A 21,650-nucleotide genomic window follows, 5' to 3' on the forward strand; every position below is an offset into this window, starting at 1 on the left:
GTGTTGGTGTGTCTGTAATGTTGGTAATACACGCATCAGACGCTCTGTCATGCACAGGGACAGCTGTCAAATTAGTTTGATTATTGTCATTGGCACACAGAGAAAAATCAATTGGAAATACAAATGAGCAAAATAGCCTGGTGGGTTCACCCAAAAATGAAAATTCTGTCATTAATTACCATCATGTCATTCCAAACTCGTAAGACTTTCGTAACACAAATAAAGATCTTTTTGATGAAATCTGAGAACTGTCTCTCCCTCCATTGACAGTCTACACAACTACCACTTTGACGCTTCAAAAAAATCATAAAGAGATTGTAAAAGTAATAAATATGAATCGAGCGGTCATCGCTTAGAGCACCTTTAAAATACACTCAGGTATGCATGTGTGATTAGTTTATAATAGAGGTGTGGTTTTCTAATGTGTCTGTTTATTGGAAGAATGTTCCCAAATATTGATTGGCAAACCAAGTCCGTTTCTTCTAGAGTAAATAAAGAACACTCTGTTTACGAGTCCCTTGGGGCATGGCGATCAGCAGGCGCTGATCAGGCTGGCGTTTTCCGTGGAACATGACGGAGCTTTTCTCCATTTCTATTTTCTTTTTATTTAAGTCTTTTCTTTATTTTCACGTTCTCCTCTCCCTCCACGAGGGAGATGAACTCTGAATCATTTCTTGGTTAGCGTCATGTTCATTGAACCTTTAAACGTCCTGCGAGTCTGCTCGCCCTGGAAGACACAAAAGAACACGCAATACAAAGTTCCTCAGCAATACAACGAGAACTACTGTAAGAAAGAGTATATTGTTTATTGATTTGATTTGACGTAATTTCTTGTTGTCTCTCGCAAGATTACATCGTGATTTTTGCCATGCTTTTACTTCTCTCTCATTTTCTCTTGTTCGTGTTAGTAATGTTTTTCGTGTGTTTGTTTCTGTTGTTAACATATTTACTCTGTGTGAATCGTATTACATTACATCCATGATTGCTTCTCTTTAAATGCTCGTATTAAAAAAAAAAAAGTCAGTGAGATGTTGATCCTGGCTACAAAAGCCTTATTTTTACTACGTTGAAAGGGTTAATTTTATAAACACAGGAAAATTAATGTTCAAGGCCAGAAAATTTATATTTCTTGGTGTTTATAAGAAGCGATAACTTTATTGGGAGGTTGATAAGTTAATCTTACGGCCGTTTGCTGGACAAACAGATTGTTTGATAACTAAATAAATTCCATGTGAGGTTATCTCATTTAATCAATCTGTAATATGACTATTGATATATTAATGACGAACCATTACTCATTATGGAGATCATTCATATATACAATCGAATTATTTTCAGCTTCGAAAAATGAATTCTTTACATCTTTATGAACTTTTTTTTTATGAATGCTTTTCAAAATGAACTTTTTGAAGCGTCAAAGTGTCAGTTGCATCAATGGAGGGACAGAAAGCTTCCAGATTTCATCAAAAAGATCTTAATTTGTGTTCCGAACATGAAAGAAGGTCTGGGTTGGATACTCTTCTGGGTTTGGGACGGCATGAGGGTGATTAATGAATGACAGATGTTTTAATCTTTGGGTGAACAATCCTGTTAATATGTAATATAACAGGATATATATATAAATAATGTTAGATGTAATGTAATTATTAAATGTTAAAAACATTGAATTAATTTTGAGCTCTTCTCTGCATGGACATTCTTTGCAGTCTCTAAAATCTCTAGATGGCCACGTACACTGAGGTGTCTTGGAAATGGGCATCGACGGGTGGGCGAGGCAGTGCAGGTCGATGGTGAGAGCGGCTGGAAGATAAGAACAAATGAAAAGACCCCAGAGGCTCAGTATCACTTACTTATTACTGATAGCGGTGTTAGCCTCTCTGCACCAGAGCCGTAGGCTAAGAAAACATGCTTTAACACTTTAGTGTTTAGATTGTGTTAAAAAACAATACCCCAGCATGCACACGAAGACAAAAGTGCTATGATCTCATGCACAAGTTTTTTTGGGCACATAAAATGTTTATAACCAGAAGTACCATGTATATGAAAAGTTGCGCTTGCTCTTATGAAATCACAGTCCTGTTCTCTTTCATAGGTTCACTCAACGCTGCGTAGCTTAAGACGCAATGGGAATCTGATGGCTGCTCAGATTTCCTTGCCTTCATGAAGTGGCCATCTTAAGCCCTTTGGTCTCAGATTTTCTGGCCCAAATAATTCGGATTCAGCATTCTTCATCTGCACTTCGGCAACTGCGAATAGTGAAACTCACTTCTCCTTCCGGTGAAGTGCCATTGAATTTAGTTGTTCCCACTCAGTCTTAAGCTACGCAGTTTCTCGTTCACTTTTCAGAGAACATAGGTTACATCAGTAACCAGAGACATTTTACATGTGGAAAATGTAAAATTGGTTAAGGATATGAGGAGTGGAATTGAGAGAGGAAAAAAAACACAGAGAGGAAAGAGATATCAAGTGAAGTGAGAGAGAAAGAGAAGGGTGGGAGTGGGAGAAGAACATGAGAGAGAGAGAGAGGGAAAGAAAACAATGACCTTTTCCAGATGATATCTGTACTAATCCTGTGTTTGAATCCCTGCTGAGGTCTTGGGATCTGGGGGTCTGGGGGAAGCTGATAAAAACGCACTGCGAACAATGTGCATCTGCATCTCCGTGCACAATTTTGTATTTCAAACAAACATGCTCATACTCAAACATACCATTCATACTCAAACACACACTTTTGCATGCATGCACACACACTGGATAAAAAGTCATCCAAACACAACATTGCAAGTCATTGGTGATGGGACTGATTAATGCTAAAGATGTGAACCCTTAAATAAACGAACAGTCACCAAGCATATGAACACATGCAGTGTCAGTGCTGGTGCAAGCCTGTTATAGAGATGAGAGATCTCTTACACACTCATAACCATCCCCTCCACACCTAAACACACACTCACACAAAGTCTGGGTCATTGTGCCTCTTAATTAGAGTCAACAGCCACACACAAAGAAATCTATTCACGTTTCAGTTCAGCGGTTCATTTCAAAAGAAGTAAAAACACATATAAATAAATAAATGTAAGATGTTTGTTTGTTTTTTTTTTTTAGAAATGCATACTTTCCTTTAGCAAGGATGCATATAAATTGATCAAAAATGACATTAAAAGTCTGGGGAGAAAAAACTGTCAAAATATAAAGCGAACATTGATCACATAAATAAAGCCTTAGTGTGCATAAGGCCATTTTTTAATTTATACATAAATACATACATACATAATCATACACACAGTATGTGTGTGTGTGTGTGTGTTTTCCTCCAGTTTACATTTATAATGGAGTTTATACCTACTTCCTAATGGTATATACCTATACCTAATGGAGTATTATATCTACTTAAAAATATATAGATAGTAACAAACTAGTATTACAGAGATCCGATATAATGGTATAAGTGATTTTCTAATATCAATATAATTGGTATAAAATCATGAATCACAATATGGTTATTTTTACTAGAAATACAACTTTTTATATTGCCATATATTAATTGCTATGAATATTCCATTGGATTAAATACTTATCACATGAAAGGTGCTTCATCACATTTGATTATTTTCTTCTCTACTAGCATCTTTTGGACACAAGCCAAAAGATAAGATTATTCATAACAAATGAATGATGAATCTGGCATCAGTGCACAAACAGCTCCAACATTAAGTAACAGCCACATTAAAAAACAAAAGACTCACAGATAACAAATGGCATTGGATGCACTGTTGTACAATCGCTGATCTACGAACATCTGTGAACGTAGTTCAGCACAGAAATCTACAGAAGTTGTGAGTGACATGTAAACAACCTACTCTTTTTACACCGGAAGTGAGCTTGAGGAGAGACTAAATAAAAAGACTAGAATGGAGCCATTAAAGTTGACATTTTCTGTCTGCCGTCATTGACTGCTTTGATAAGCAGTAGTTGTCAGGTAGAAAACGAAAGGGTTTATGTAAAATATGCATTCATTTAAATCAATAGTCAACAACGCGTTTGTCCTTCCTCCAAAAGGAAGACAAATAGACATCTATAATAGAGAGATCACAAATCTATTATGGAGAAGGCACTTCAAAAAGCTGCCCATTTTGGCAAACAAGCAAAAAAGAAACAAGCTGAACTAAAAAAATAAATGCATAGATTTTCTATGCAATAAAGCACACCCAACATCAACTTTTTGAAGCCTAATGAAAACAACTTTTCATAAGGAAGAACAAATGAGCAACACTAACTCCAACCAAAACAACGGCTGACCTTGCATTTAACTGCGTCATTTCTAATGATAGAAATACACACTTCCTGAACATTTTCCCATGATGACTAGCATTGACAAACAACACCCCCAGGAGTGAAGACATATTTTCCCACGTAATTTCAACCTGTAGAGCTGTGCTGCACATCAATATCTCCTTTTTCTTACTTTTGCCCAAACTATAATGAATAGCAAATAATCATAGTTTAATTGTAGCTGGATAATTACTGGTTCATCTATATATCCTTGACCTATGCTATAGACAACAATGGGTGTGTATGCATGTGCTTGTATAATTTATTAATGCGGATCAATGCACATGCATGTTTGTGCAGCAAACGTCCTGCAGCGCCCTCAGGCATAGAGAAGCACATGCAAGTGATGTGTACGTGTACCTCTTTGATGGAGCTGCGAGTCTTTTCCCGCCACTCATCGGAGCTGAGCTCTAAGGTGCAGTGAACATATGTCTCCCTTTCATATGAGCCCAGGATGAACAACCTATAGAGACGACACAGAGAAAAGTCACTTTCAATTATTTAACAATACCACTATGTTTTACAACATTAATAAATACAATAACTGATTAGGTGTTTAGGACAGAAATGTTATATTAAGTTTTAATAATGTGATGTAAAGAAATGAATAGGCAAAAATGTAGCTCTGAAACCTGATCAAAAGTCATTCAGTTCATAAAATAACAATTTATAAAGCCACTACTGCCATCTGCAGGCTAACATAGCTAACTAACATTTTCATTACAAGGACTAACAAGCAAAATGGCTATAAAATTGCATTATTATATATTCATTGCCATTCAAAAGTTTGGAGCCAGAAATATTTATTTTTTAATTATTCCTCTTATTAATTATTCATTTTATTAATAGTAATCAGACAGGCATTATGCAGTTATTTAATAAAAATGACAGTAACGATATGTTACAAAAAATTAAACACAATGCTTTTTAACATCATATTCAAAGAATGCTAAAAAATATCAGTTTCACAGATTCAACATTGATAAAAAAAAATTAGAAATTAATCTTAAACGGGAAATCAGTATAGTAGAATGATTTCTAAAGGATCATGTGTCACCGAAGACTGCAGTATTTATGATGAAAATTCAGCTTGGCCATCACAGTAATACAATTACATATGAAAAGTCATTTTAAATTGTAAAAAATAATTTACTGTTATGACTATTATTTTTGATCAAATGAATACAAATCAATTGATTTCATCACATTTGTAACTCTAAAGCAGAGGTGTCAATCCTGCTCTTGGATGGATGTTGGCTCTCCGTGAACAGAAGCAGGATGTCACTCCTGTTCGAAATGCTGAATTATAGTCCACTGTTGCCCTCTGATGGCGGATAGGCCTCAGCACAGTTGAGACATAAACTGACCAGCGCAAAAACTAATAACAAATAATAATTCATTACATTTATATAGCAGTTTTCTAGGCACTCAAAGCGCTTCATATGGAAGGGGGAATCTCCTTAACCACGACCAATGTGCAGCATCCACTTGGATGATGGCTGCAAACACACCGGATGGCGATTTAACAGCAAGTTTACCAACCTCTTTAACTTAATGCAACATGCAAAGATCCAGTGTGCAGAATATAAACTGTTTGTGTCCATTCATCATGGCTGAGCTGTGTTTGTAATTTTCAAAGGCTCTGCATTATTAATGGAAGCCTATTACAAACACTATTAGTCTGTTACTAATCAGACAAAAAAAAACAAAAAAACGACACAATAAGAAGAATGATGTGTGTGTACACAGCAGCTTGCAAACAGACCATTTATAAGTTCATTGGTTTAGAATGTTATGGCCGTCTATGAGTTTTGTGTCCCAAAACAATAAGAAAACAGAAGCAGCATACCCATAACAGTAACCTCCTTATATAAATGTCATTGTACTATATGAAGTTTTATATGTACCACCAATTTAAACAAATGTGTGCGAGTAAAAAGAACTAAAGAAAACAAAGGCAAGCTATAACCGTCTACACCAAACGCGAGTGGCGCCACAAAAACAAATCAAACCCATTATAAGCAGTTATGCTGTCTACACTTGATGGGGTGCAATGCAACAACAAACTCCCAACTGTAAACTGATGCCCCATACTATATCTGACGTACTTCATGCGTCCACACTCCTTCTGATGGGAAGAACAAAGTAACAGGACAGGAGAAATAGGCGTAACAGAACAAACTTAAATTAATATGCCTGCGATGTACTTTTCATTGACGTGACGCCTAAAATCACTTCTTGCACTGGCCATAATTTTGATAACGGATCCCTGTTTTTACCTAGTAAAGTGTGCTTCCTAACACCTTGTGTTTTATTTATTTATAGAAAAAAAAATATTAAAAAGGTAAATATTAATTGCGTCAAACAGCAACAGGTCTCTGCCCTACCTGCTACATTCAACAAGTGTGACACGTAGACGCCCCTCCACCAATAGCGTGTCTCGGATTGAGATGTCCAGGTCACATGACGACGTCAAAGGTGGCTGCACTTGGAAAGGAAAAAAGGGCTTGTACCTGTCAATCAAAAACAGACAAATCAACAATCAGCCTTTGCATAAATAATCCTTGCTTTTCACATATTACTGTATGTTCATTATTGCACAATAGTAAGTCATGACTTGAATAGTGAGGTCAACAGGAAACGTTTGCCAAGGCAACGGTCATTTTGTGTGTGTGTAACCCATTCACCCGGCTGTTACAGGGAAAACAAGTATTTTAGTTGTTTGTTTTGTCCTTCCACACTAAACACTTCAGGGGCTCAGAACAGGACAGTGTGTAAAGAGCAGAAGAACAGGTTCAGTTAAATACAGCTGCAAGGGTTTTAGTCCTTTTCAAATTATGCAAATCATCAGACAAGTAGGCATTCAAGCAAAACTAAAAGTGAAAACTCTGATGTTAATTGTCCGACTATATCAAGGTGAAATTAACCCTTATCCCTTTGCTCGAGGTCTCGTCAGAGCTACTAATCGTTACCTGGGAATTAATTAATTAGAGTCCAATGTTTTTATAAAGCATTAGAGGCACAAATCCTATATATTAGTACAAGACCAATGCTATCCAACATAACATCAAACTAGCATGATGATCTGATCATCATTATCACATTAAATGAACAAAAATAGAGGTTGACATTTTCTAAAGGTTAACCACCTCAGAAAAAAAAAATTGTGCCATATTCATGGAATCCTTCACAACCACAATTGACAAACTTTGTGATTACTTTTATACCACCCCAAAAAAGGTGAAATGAAGAGAAAGGATCAGAAAATCAACATGGGGAAAAAAAAAACTAACTTTTGGAGCTTCCTCTTACATTATCTACTCAGTCAAGCAGGGATTAAGATGTTTTTTACAGTTTCCCACAATTTAATTTAGAACAACAATTATTGAACTGAATTTTAGTAATGGGAGAGTGAAGACTGGAGATTTTAAACACTTTTGCAATTTCGGAAGATTTTATGCACAAATAAACAATGAGTTAGCATTTGTTTCACAATGAAAACTGAAAAAAGGTCCATCATGTGTTCGATTAAAAAAAAACTGCCAGTGAAAGCAGATTGAGATTGAACATTGGTAACTTTACAAACAGAGTGATCCCACATGCAAATTATAGCATTCCTCTGAGGAGAATGGCTCTGCTATTTTAAGACTCTCCAGTGCTAATAATAACTGGAGAGAGATTAGCATTCCTAAAACAGGAAGTGGCTTTCTCCCTCCATAGACAAAGCATTCCACTTTACCCTTGTGAGGTACAAAATATTACAAATAGATAAATTATTGTAAAGGATGTAATGACCTTAATTTAAATCACCATGGAATCAAAATGGAAAATTCTTGTTTTTTTATGGAATATTGCAATGGTTGTGCGTGTTGTGGCTTCACAAATGTTTTGCTGCATACCTCGGTTGTAACGAGTGGTTATTTCAGTCAAAGTTGCTCTTTTATCAGCTTAAACCATTCTCCTCTGACCTCTAGCATCAACAAGGCATTTTCACACCCACAGGACTGCCGCACACTGGCAGGTTGTGGAAAACTGGAAATGGTTGTGCGTGAAAATCCCAGTAACTGAGCAGATTGTGAAATACTCAGACCGGCCCGTCTGGCACCAACAACCATGCCATGCTCAAAATTACTTAAATCACCTTTCTCTCCCATTCTGACATTCAGTTTGGAGTTCAGGAGATTGTCTTGACCAGGACCACACCCCTAAATGCATTGAAGCAACTGCCATGTGATTGGTTGATTAGATAATTGCATTAATGAGAAATTGAACAGGTGTTCCTAATAATCCTTTAGGTGAGTGTATATTAATTATATGGAAGAAAAGACTATCACATCTTCCATTTCATGTCGACTTTAACGTTTATATTTTAAAAAACACAAACTGCTGATACCTAAATATTTGAAGTTGTTATGAGCCTAAAAAAAGGAGGTGAAAGTGAAATGAACCACTCCTCTAAACCACACAAAATAGACAAAAAGCAATTTCATTAATTTCTCTAATGTAAATGCTGATGAGGCTTTCACAACCAAAATCCTGAGATTAATGCTTTGTGGATAAAAGTCATGATCAAAAACACCATCCGCCCTGAAAACAAAGCCTGTATACACGCATATCTCAGCATTTAATAGTTTCGATCAATGGTACTAGTATTTCATGCTAAAAATAGCAGCATGGACAGCGGCAACATTTTTGTGTTGCTCAGTTTCTTCAAATTTTGTCTCTTCATGCCATAGTTCTAATCAGTATTCTCTCTCCTATCTGTACAACAGAGAATTTGATTTAATGTTTTCTTTATTCCCTGAGAACAGTTTGAACCATTCTAGCTTGAGAGAGAACGTAAGAGAAAAAATTACAACATTGGATAAATGCCTGCAAGACTATGGCTGTTTGTCAATTCAAAGAAAGCAAATAATGGACTTGCATTCGGTTCTAGTATAGACCGGTCTTGCCAGGTCAGGTGACCTTGAAAGAATAAGTTTGGAAGGACGCAAGGACACAGAGCGCGTCTTGTGAGAACTGCAATGTGCTGCGATTTTGTTGCTCAACTGACCATGCCAGCATATAATACAAGTAGAGTCCAATGCACAATCACAAACAATTGTCACAACCTATTAAAACATGTATTTCATATTATATACATATTTTATATCATTTCAATTCACGACCACGAGTATTTGTGAAAATTAGTAGCCAATGTTTAATTAGCCTACTTATTTTTGTCAATGTTAAGATGCAATGTTAACTGGTGTAAACATGGTCCAAAATGTTGTATGACTCAAACAGGCAGTTCATGAATTCTACTTCCTGTTCAAATACTTCATGATGCAAAATTCTAAGAACAACATCCTGGTATGGTAACACTCTGATAGCACCCAATGCTCCCTCTCCATTTCCCAGCTGCTTAATTGCAGGACATGACTTCAGTTTGTTTCAGAGCACACAAAGGGCACAAAGCGCAGGCCTATCACTTACCACCAACACTGTTACAGGAACATAGCCAGCCTGGACCATTAAAAATACAACACTCTCACCCCTCTCAAACACACACACACACACACACACACACACACAATTGAGTCTGGACCTGGACATCTAAGCCAACTGTAAGCAAAAAATACATGCACACACATTCACTGGTATATATTAACAACAGCAATTACCTGATAAACAATATTCAATTTCTGCATGAGTTAGGTAACGAATGACAGGTTTACTTTACATACACTAGCATACTGCTAGACTAGCTGTCTTTCTATTTACTTTGTAAATCTACTGTTCTAGTCAATGAGTAAAGCAGTCTCTGTACGGTTCCGGTGGAGTTAGCTAATCCTATGTACTCAAATTTAATCATTTGTGTTCCAAAGATGAACAAAGGTTTTACGGGGTTGGTACAGCATGGGGGTGAGTAATTAATTACTTAATTTTCATTTTTGGCTGAACTATCCCTTTAAGCTACTACTTCAATGTAGGGCTGGGCGATATGGCCAAAAAAAAAATTATCACGATAATTTTTTTTATATCAGTCGATATCGATAATTATCACGATAAATGTCAAATCTTTATTTCTTTCTATTACTTCAAGGCAATGAATTAAAACGAAGAACACTTAACCTGTGGTGAAATGCTTTGATGTTTAAAGTACGTTAAAGGGCTTCTAGCAGCACTGCATGAATACTTGCTGTAATCACCTCCGAGGGGAAAAAAAGCCAGCAAACAACTATTGACTGTGAAGGCCCTGTCCAGCTTATCACCATCTATCTTCCTCTGCACTCCTGAGTCCTGAGGCGTTAAGTGTAAGCAGTTTAAAAAAACATTTTCTCATTTTAAGAAAATCAACAGATTTCAGATTTCTGCTAAATCTGCAAAATCGTCCAGAAACCACAGGAAATTCGTTGGTTTGCAATGAGACAAACTATAACTCACACGCAGATAAAAAACAAGCGCACGCATATACCCACACGCACACCATTTTCCATTCATTTTGGATAAACCATTAAAGTAAGTGTCAGCCAATTAGGTTTTTTAGTCCATATACATATATCAATCAGCATCTTATCAGTGGAATGAAAATATAGTACAGTTATATGGTGATATATGCATGTAATAAAAGTTCATGTAAAGCCAAACAAACACACCTGCTGTGTCTTTAACTGAGAATATGTTGTTGACCGGATTAAAACCCCACTCATGATATCACCAGCACCTCTCTAAAATACCTCATATACACCACAACTAGGTCACAGAGGACAAACCCCATCAGCTTTGCTTTTATATGCAGCAGGAAGAAATGTATGACTTTGCCAATCGGGTGAGAGAGAGTGCCAGGAGCTTATCGTGTGTTCTGCAAACTGACTGCAAAAAAATAAAAAATAAAAAGCTGATAAAAAAAAAAAAAATTGTGCCTGTTTCACACTGCACATGTAAACATGTGAGCACTGCAGAGGAAAGATATGATGAGCATTTCATTTGATATAATTGTTATAAAGAGTGGGCAATTGAGAACCATAAAAACATTTGTCATAAAATCTAATTTACATAATCAATGCACAATATCTGTACCATTTTACTTTTTTTACCAGTATTAATGTTTTCAATTTATTTTTACCTTTAGTTACTTTTTTATAAACATTAATAATGTAATAACACTATCAAATAATAACCTTTTGTAAATCTCAAAATTAATATTTATTTTCATACTTTAAATAATGCTGTGATGCCTAAATACACTTCCAGCATTTTAAAGGTCCCATGACATAGTTGGACAAAATATTATAGCTATTTTTGGGATTTGTTGTTTATCTTTATAATGAAGTTATCTGTATGAAGTAGATTAAGTTTTATAATGAAGTTGTCTGTATTTGTGTGTTTAACACACAAAATAGTGATTACAGTATCAGGTCTATACAGAGTTATAGAAATTCTACTTGATTTATAAAATATAAAAAAACTGTGCTGGTATCAGATCGGTATCGGTCGATGGTCAGAATTTTTGGTATCGGATCGGATTGAATCTGAAAAAGATGGTATCGGTGCATCCCTAGCTTAAATATAGTCCATTTGTAGATTATCAGTCATTTATTTAAAAATAATGATCAGGTTATCTGCATAAGCCAGAATTTTAATAATGTGTAGCCCTGATTTATGTAGACGAGATAATTTTCAGCCCTTAGTAATGAGGTACAAAAACAGCTGCTTGCATTAACATGACTGGAAAATGTGCTTGGTAATGTTTGTGCTTTCCCAGGGGTTTGCGGTGCAATCAAATAAAAGTGATTACAAATATGATAAAGGGATTTCATTTCAGCTGAACTTTGGCCTGACTGTATTTACCAAGCTCTTTCCTCCAGGTTTACACTTTGAGATATGACGTCTAATCACTCAGTGGTCAGATGAAACATATGATCGAAGAGGTGCATTATGACATCATGGTGCCATCTGGCTTGGGACAGGTTAATGTTATTTGAAATGCACTGCTGAGGCTTACTCCTAAGTCTACAGAGAGAAAAATGAGAGAGAGATGCATATCGTGAGAGGGGGATATAAAATACCGTACGTGTACTACGCACGGAAGCACAACAGATGTTTTCTGGAGAGCACTTACATAAGTGGACTTTAGAGACATGGTGAGCAGGAAAGAAGAGAGAATGAGGTACAAGTATCCATCATGGTCAAGTCAATAACAGCTGATGATCTGAGACGGCCGCAATGCGTATTACAAAGGCAGAAGATGAATTTTGAACTGAGTCACTGAGAGATTATCACACTTGGGTTGCAAAAAAAGACGAGATAGGATATACTCCAAGAAAAATAGTAATAGAACTAAAATACTAAGAACACTAAACAGAACAACCACACTACACACGAGGAAACTGGGGCTCAGGAACGTGTCCGAAATCGCCCCCTGTACCCCCATTCACTATTTCCTATATTAGTCCACTAAAAGTTCACTTGAGGGAGAGAATGAAAACGAATTCGGGAGTGAATTCAGACACTGACTGTGCCAGTAAGCCTACTGCTTGCTTTTGTATAGTTTGTGGTTGCCGTTTAATAATTATTTGAAACTAAGCAAACTGGCAACTCAGTATGAAAAGATTGATCTTGAACTTTATCATTGAAATAAACTATGTATAAACCTTAATTTAACAATTTAACAATCAATTAAAAAGAAATGTATACCTGTATGTTATTACACTGTAGCCACATTAACCAGTGGGTCAGATTCTCAGTGCATTATGGGTATTCATTAGCTGTTGAGCATACATCGGTTGTAGCTACTAGGAATGGGTGTTTAAATTAAATACCAAAATTAAATCTTGATATGAATAATTTTATTTCACGATAAAAATGCTAAATATATCACGATACAGCTATTTCTGCTTTAAATAAAGTTATAATATTGAAAAATATCTTCTCAAAATTACATAAACTAAAATTAGACCTAGCTAATATACAAAAAAAAAAAAAAACCTCAAGCTCACTGAAGACAAGTAAACACTCAGTGATAAAATAGGAACAAGCGGTCAGTAGAAGATTTGCAGTTTAATTCACTTCTGTGTTGGTTTCAAGAGAGAGACAGGGAGGTTGCCACTTGGTTTTAACCATCAAGGGGGGTAATCCATCAGCCGGAAACTGAAGTAACACTTTCGCGGATTTTCCGTATCATAACGAGCAAGTGTCTCAACTGAAAAAAATGCTGCGCATCCAAAACGCTCTCAAACGCTCATAAATAGGCGTTTTCAGCTGACTAAAAACACTTTGGTGGACACGCGGCCTAAATAAGGCCTATTTGTAGCCTATGTAACCCTATAAAATATTCTTGAACTTTATTCTTATTCTAGGTCATCTTACGAAATGAGTCCTTCAAAATGTGTTTTCTCGTGACAAAAAAACTGGGCAGACCAAAAATGTGCTACAATATCAACATTGTCTCTGCCCTTCATTAAACACCCAAATGAAACGAAAATGGCATCTCACTTTGAATACAGGTTACTAGTTAATCATGAGACAGAGATATCAATTCCTGTTTACGCTGAATGTGCTCCACGGGAAGAAGCTGTAAATTGACAGTTTTAAACGAGTGCAGCAGTTGACAGTTTCTCTGGCAAAGGGAATTTAAAAAGCCAAACTCCATCAGTGTCACACGGATGGATGAATGGATTGAATGCCATGTCTATCTCTAATGAGAATGTGTTTCTCTAGTGCCTTTGAGGAACTGGACCATTAAATAAGCACAGTCAGGAAAATTTGTCCCGAGCCTTGCTCAAGGGCATGCAGCTGATAGGGGCCTATCAGTAACTCTTTTGTACAGATCACCCCCCAATTGGCCCAAACATACCAAGATAGAGTCAGTCACTCCCTCTGAGAACTCTGAGAACAGAAGGTGTCATTAAACACCTATCAATAACAGCTGGACACGCAAGCACACATAGACATGACATCAACTAATGGCTCTTTCAGACTGCACGATTTTCAAAGTAGTCGGGTCGCTGCTCTTTTCACACTGCATGACTATCTTGGCCAGCATTCAGTCGCTGCTGTGTTCACACTGGACGATGGATCGGCGACAGAAGGTTTCACACTGCATGACTTTAGAAAAATCGCCGACAGACTCTGTCTAGCACGCTGCACGCAAACTACATTTCACAACAAACACACGTGAGATATGAAAAGGAAATAACGCGCGACATCACACGTGCAAGACCGGAGTTCTCATGTGAGACTTTTTTTTTCGACCCGGTTGTGGTACAGCTGGTGAAACAGACACGAGTGCTCCTGCCAAATTTCGACTAATTTTTCTTCCATTTATTGTGTCCAAATAGACCGAGAAGAAGCTTTTTTTGTTGAAACAATGCCATATCATGTTGATATGTGATCTATAACTCCTCCCCGAACTCCCTGCTGCTCTGTATCTTGCTCTCTCACTGGCTGCCGGTGATCGCCGATGTAGTTTTCAGTCAAAACACTTTTCACACAGCAGGATTTTGAATCGCCGACAGGTCCAGATATTTAGCATGCCAAATATCTCATGGGCGTCGGCGACTTGTCGGTGATTCTCTCAGTTCGCGTCTTTGTTCATTCACACTGCGTGATTGTCACTCGCGTGAACGAGCGCCGATTTGCCTGTGATTTCGGGCATTTGTCGGCGATTTCTCAAAACCTGTCGGCGAGCCAAAATCGTGGCTAAAATCATGCAGTCTGAACTCGGCATAAGGTAACCGGAGAGAGACCAGTCCAGGTCAATACTTGGAGTTCGCAAAAATACATTCTTATGCGCACACACACACACAAAGTGCACCATATCAAACATCTACAACATCTGAGAACATAGTTCATTGTTAATAACGAAATTAGTGATTATGGGGAGGGAAAAACCCTAACAATCTCAATACACAGTGATTCCTTCACACTCACTTGAACAACAAGTATGCAAATAAACAACAAACGCACATTTCTGAAGTCTCAAGTTTTGCCAGTCTGTGACTTGGAGCCTTTCCAGGATGCACCAGAGATGACATCATACTGTTTTGGGTTTTCTAAATACCTCCACAGGTACAAAGTACAGGACTCATGTGCATTAAATAGCCAATTTGCATACAATTTATATACTATTACTACTAGTATTACAACATTAAGCCAATTCAATTCTTTATACACATTGCATTTGATATCCCAATATACAGACCTTACATGGCACTTCTGCAGATTAAGATGGCAATTTCACTTTAAAACTGCCTTTGAGGACTGTTAAGATCTACAATCGGACATGGGAGCTGGATCAGCGTAATCAGACCGTCCGCTATACAATAACAGAAGGTGTTTGCGGAGGAAATTAGAGCATTTCCCTGCATGATTGAAAATGCCCTTTATATTGCATTGAATCAGTGCACTGCAAATGCAGCATTTTTGTCAAATGTACGAGTTCCAAAAGGCTGAGATCACTAGTGAACATGCTTAGCATTTTAGTTATTTATTAGAAAATGTTTTAAATTTAAGATGAAAACAAAGACTGCAGGATGAGTCATCAATAATTTTAATCCCATTTTCCCAAAAGAAAAAAATGAAAAAGATCAGAAAGATTTGGTTAGAAATTAGTATTATTTTTATTTAGCAAGAGTGCATTAATAAGTGACAATACATATTTTTATGTTACAAAAGATTATTTTTGATTTATCAAGAAATCCTGAAAAAAAAAACGTTCCCCTAAAAACTATTAATCAGTGAATCTATTGACTATTAATTAAAAACTGTTTTCAACATTGATAGTAATGTTGAACAAGAACTGTTTCTTGACCACCAAAGCATAAAATAATCGAATCGAATAAAAAAATTGTCGACAAATATCTTTGTTGTCGATTAGTCGTTTTCTCTCACTTGACCTAATGTAATGGCGTACAATATCGCGATTTGACCGCTACGGGCGCTGTGGCGCTAGAGTGTAATGCAGCCCATACAAATGCGGTAAAAGAAAAAACAGCGCGAATTATGCTGGAATTATGACGGACTGCAAACGAACAGAACTAGCAAGTTTTGGGAAAGTTTCACAAAACTTAAAACCAGCAATGCTGTCATGTGCAATACATGCAAGGCGCAACTTGCTTTTCACGGGAGCACAACATGCATGTTGGAGCACTTAAAGAGGAAACATCCCAGCAAAAGAGGAGCCGGTGAGAATTGAGTGTTCTCCAGTTGGATCAACTAACTAGTGGTAACGTAAATCCCTTTATTATATAAGACAATACACTACTAATAACAGTAATAATATTATCAATAATCGTATAATTACAGTAATGTGATGATTTATTTAATAAAGCTTGATCGAGCTCAGGAGTTGGGGCTGTTTTTATTATTGTAACACTATTAGGTATTATAGTCTTATCACTTGCCTTTATTTTGTTCCATAATCGAAGCTTTACAAAAGGAGATGTTAGGAACTTAGAATATGGCAGTTACTTATTTTTTTCATTCTGTAAATTAAAAGGCGGATGAGAACGTCTATGTCAGCTCAATTGTCATGTTAAAAAAAAGATTGTAATCATTTTATATTTATAATAATGGTTTACAGATTAATATTTAACCATTTTTGTGTCCTGAAGTAAATGAACATTTTCTTTTTCAGTCCTAAGAAAAGCAGTGGGTCTATTAAACAATGCTTAGAGAGAGAGAGCATTTGTGTGTGATTTGAGTTGGATCGAAATCTGAAAACTTAAAGAGAATGACCTGTTTAGTTGGCTCAAAGTTCATTAAAACAACCATTTCAAAAGCTTAATTGATTTTCTTTTTTTACATTATAGTAAGAATATGTATAACTCAATGTTTTAAAAAATTGAAAAATCTGAATAAACGTTCCAAACGTAATGATTAGCCGGCAAAATAATCGATGATTAGTCGATTAATCGTACTAATAATCGTTAGATTAATCGATTATCAAAATAATCGTTTGTTGCAGCCCTATAAATAATAAATGTAGCCTTTGTGAGCATAATAGACTTTCGTTCCAAAACATTTAAAAAATAGATATTAAATGCTGTATTCCACAAAAAAACACCCCACCCTCCCTCTCTTTCTTAATCCCGGTGATGCATAAAACAGTTATCCAAAATAGAGACAGCAAATCTATTGATTTTTCATCCCACATCTATTGCCAAAGTATATTAAAAGCCTTTTAACCACACTACGTAAATCCAAGTCTTCATTAGTTTGGTCCCCACACACACACACACACTTGTCCTGCTCAGAACACCTCCTCCATCTGTGACACTTCCATCCCACACAGAGATGACTGAAATGGATTGTGGCCTGCCCCCTTGTTTTGTCCCTGGGCCATGCTATCTGCTTTTTGAACAAAGTTCCCACTCACACACTTGTTTAAAAGAGAATATTGTCAGCTTCTTAAAGTCACCTCCCACGTGACAAATTAAACAGTAAGTACTTTTTGTATCAGCCCTAAAGCAAACATTGAACTTTGAGGCAGTAAAACATGACTAGCGCATGAATTAAAGAGGAAGATCTGCCATCTCAACGATCAAAAGAAGTGAATCCCACTTTTGGGAAGACAGCAATACTGAGAAAATGATTGTGTCATTTAATGTCTCGCACCACTGAGAAGCTCTTTCCCTTTGGGTAATCTAAAGTGTTAAGAGTTAGCTGCCGGTTGTGATGACTAAAACTCTTTTAGTTCTGGTGTAGCATGCGTCCTAAAGCAGAAGGCACAGCATTAATGCTGGATCCAAAGGAAAGTCTTTGATGAAGTCTAAACTCTCAGCACTAACCAAGCAAACAAACATACGTTCTGAGAAAGTTTTGCTAACGTTCCCCCTTAAGTCATGAAAACGTTATTTATAAATATTCTCTGAGAAGTTCAAAACGTCAATTTTTGAAACATTTTAAACTTTTTTTGATCATACAAACGTTGAGGAACAATTTTCGCAAAAGTTACTTTTAGGATCGTTATGAAACAAGCATTACATTTTTTTTTTAAACGGATGAACGTGCGACTAAAAAGTTTCAGAAAAAAAAACTTTTCATGAATGATTTATAAATAACATTTTTGTGCTAACATTTTGTGAACATTATTAAAGACCAGAAGATAACTCTAAATTATCATTCTGGAAGAACGTTTGTTCGTAACATTGAAAACCTTGCCAGAACGATAGCGAAAGTTCTGAGACTGTTAGCTGGGAATCATGCTCTTGTTTTGAGAAACTGATCAATAGTTAAGTATGGCATTTAACAGAGAGCACAGTGATTTAATTCACTAATCACACACCCAGCTGTGTGAGGTCAAAGTTCAAATGCACTGTTTTTGCCTTTCATGGAATTACCGTAATGGATAAAATCACAGTGCGGTGTTGTGTTTGACTTTGTGATTGAACATTATGTTCATATTGACTGTACACAGACACAGTATGTCAACATAAAGATGAGCCGTTTGACTGATGAGCCAAAAAAACATCATCAGACCATTTTGTGAACCCAACCCGACTTACAAAGACAATGTTAAACCTAAAAAACTTAAAACAGCTGAGAAAGCCAAACCACACCCACTTGCTGAGATGTCTTAATGTGTATTGGCAACCAAACGTTTTAGGTATGCCAAGTAATGTTGAGTAATAGAGAGCAGTGAGGTGTGGATGAATAGAGCAAGCAATCAATCCACAGCTTGGTTGATCGCCATAGTCACAGACCAGATAAAAACAGGAAGTTACTCAGTCTCGAAGTTGTTTCAGTTTTAACAGTAAGGAGTGACCACAGTAAAGAGAATTTGTGACAAAATGAGGCCACCATTTTCTCCACTTCCAGTTTCGACTCACACCCTCAGCACACTTTCTGTTGTCATCACATGACCTTACCAATCACCTCAGAAGTCTCTTATTGCAGTGCCACTGTACTTTTGCCTGTTTTCACAACCCCATTCAAACATGAACACACACTACCAGTTTCACAACCTCTCCAAAGCAATGCTAAAAAAACAATAAGAAAATACCAACAGACTTCTAAGGAATTGCATGGCACATCTTTTACTGATTTTATTATTGCTGCTGCTGCTGCTTTTTAAAAAGTAGATAGATAGATCATTGGTCTTCATGAGATCTAACTGTGACTGTCCAGCCGTAGCTGATGGACCTGAGACCACAGATGAACGTCACTGTCATGTCAAAGAGGCAAGGGACAGATTGAGATTGCAGTTGGAATGCGACAGCATGAATAGAAGACACATTACCTTATCTTGTAGTTCGGTAAAGTGTGCTTCTTCTTGATAACTCTCTTGAGCTGGTTGACTATGATGGAGGTGAGCTGGGGCAGAGGACGGCCCTCAAATTGAGACTTCACCTCGAAGTCTATGAGCGGGTCCTCCAGGAAGGAGAATGACCAGTGCGTGAAAGGCATGCGAGTGAACTGCAGCTTTAGGCGGCCCGCCACCCGGGTCATCTTCACAAACAGATAAGCCGATTTGCCAAATACTAAATCGACATCAATGGCCAGATGAAAGCCGCCGTTATATTCTAAGTCAACCTCGAAATTGAGCTCCTCTGGCATGTTGTCTTCATTGAGAGCCACGGGTTTCATGAGTCTGGCTGTTTTGAAAACGGGCACCGAGTTGCCCAGGGAGATATCCCGCAGACTGAGCCCCTCCAGCAGACGCCCGGCGGTCTTGGTCAGGAGGAGCTCCTCAAACTCTACCTTGATCTTTTTAGTGATCCAGTGCCTGACGACGGGGGTGTCTCGGAGCTCTCGGAACAAAAACAGAAATATGGCATTGAGGAAATCGCATGTCTCTGCTTTGGAGGCGTGCTGAAAGTCGCTCAGGGAAGGCGGTGGCGAAGACGGCGGCTGTTGTTTGGGGCTGCTGCCGGGGACGGTGGTCTCTTGCTGCTTTGGAGAAGAGGCCTCCGGTTGTTTGGAGGCAGACGATGTGATATCCGGTTGTAGCTGCGTTGATTCGCATTGTTGGTTGCTAAAGTAATCCCTCAGTGCGGGATCAGGAACTGCTTTGACATATTGAACAGTCCTAGCGACAGGCTCTGGGCTCCTCCGGTACACCAGTAAGAGCTGCAGAAGGAGCGTGACGATGGCCCCGGAGAAGGCAGAAATTAATATCAGGTATATCATTTTCGGATCCCCCGCTGCGGCGTGCGGGTTAAACTGTACTCATGTTCCGCTGTCACCCCGATTAAACAAAAGCGAGTTCCACCTGGCCGCTCACAAAGCTGCCATATCATCTGCTCCTTTCCTGGCTGGGCTTCGGAAACTTCCGCTGATTGGTGGAACGTATCATCACGTCAACGCGCTGGAAGTCCTGCGTCATGACGGCATCTGCCGGGCAGCCACCGAATGGATGTGATGGCTCTGGATGTGATCTCAACAAATAAAATTGTCACAAGAAACATGTACTCGAACGTCTGCTGAATATTGACTAGTCATGAGTTTTTGTAATGAAACATTTTTTTTTTTCATTCATTTTTACATTGTCTATTTGCAAAGATGTTTTGAACTGACAAATATCATAAAGCGGGAACTTTCAGAGTCAGAGCTTTATTGCCAAGTGTGCTTGCACACAATGAATTTACCATGGTATTGAAGCTTCCAGTCCACACATATACATATAATATAGCAAGGCACATAATAACGTTTAAGAATAAAAACTTTGAAAAAGTATAAAGACACAGATAGTTTTAGTCAGAATAAACATACAGCTTAAAAATATTGACACTAGGTTTATTGTGAATAATTATATGAATAAATAGGACTAAATAAATGTACAAGGATTTTGCACAAATCAAATGCGATATTGCCTGATCTGAAGGCGGAGGGTGGGCATGGGGGCACAATAATCAGTCGGACTAGTCTCCTGATGTCTGATTGGTGGTTGAACTAAACCAGATGAACACAGGAAAGACTCAATGATAGCTGACAACTGTATCAGCAGGTGAAGGAATTACAACCTCTTCTGGGCCTTTTTCACAATGAAATCATGTGATTGTCCCACTTTAGGTCCCTGAGAGATAGTGGTGCCTAGGAACCTGAGTGACTCGACTGCTTCCAGAGAGCTGCTCATGATGGAGAATGGAGGGAGTGCTGGGGTGTTCCTCCTTAAGTCCTGAATGTAATTTTACAGCTAGATGTAAGTGATTATATAACGCAATAACCATGAATTATTAGAAAACATAATTAATAATAGTGGAAGTTCCATTTGCATTGCATAATGTTAATCTTCTGATATTAACATCATGATGTTTTGTATAAATTCAAAAGCAACATGTGTCATTATTATATGTCATAAATCAATGGAGCTGATTCTGAGGATTGTGTCTCAG

At 37.5% G+C, this 21,650-nt stretch overlaps 1 protein-coding gene across 1 annotated transcript in view; it reads right to left on the bottom strand.

The window, feature by feature from the left end:
• Window positions 1-20,598, bottom strand: part of pdzd8 (PDZ domain containing 8) — a 43,506-nt gene extending 22,908 nt beyond the window's left edge. Inside the window, exons 1-3 of the mRNA XM_039655385.2 lie at window positions 19,556-20,598; window positions 6,720-6,845; window positions 4,693-4,795 (exon numbers count right to left, since the gene is read on the bottom strand). Coding sequence (XP_039511319.1) covers window positions 4,693-4,795; window positions 6,720-6,845; window positions 19,556-20,445 — 1,119 coding nt within the window. The 5' untranslated portion in view covers window positions 20,446-20,598. The remainder of the gene's footprint in view (window positions 1-4,692; window positions 4,796-6,719; window positions 6,846-19,555) is intronic.
• Window positions 20,599-21,650: the final 1,052 nt, after the last annotated feature.

Source organism: Pimephales promelas, chromosome 15 (assembly GCF_988280905.1).
Source record: "Pimephales promelas chromosome 15, fPimPro1.hap1.1, whole genome shotgun sequence".
Lineage (NCBI taxonomy): Eukaryota > Metazoa > Chordata > Actinopteri > Cypriniformes > Leuciscidae > Pimephales > Pimephales promelas.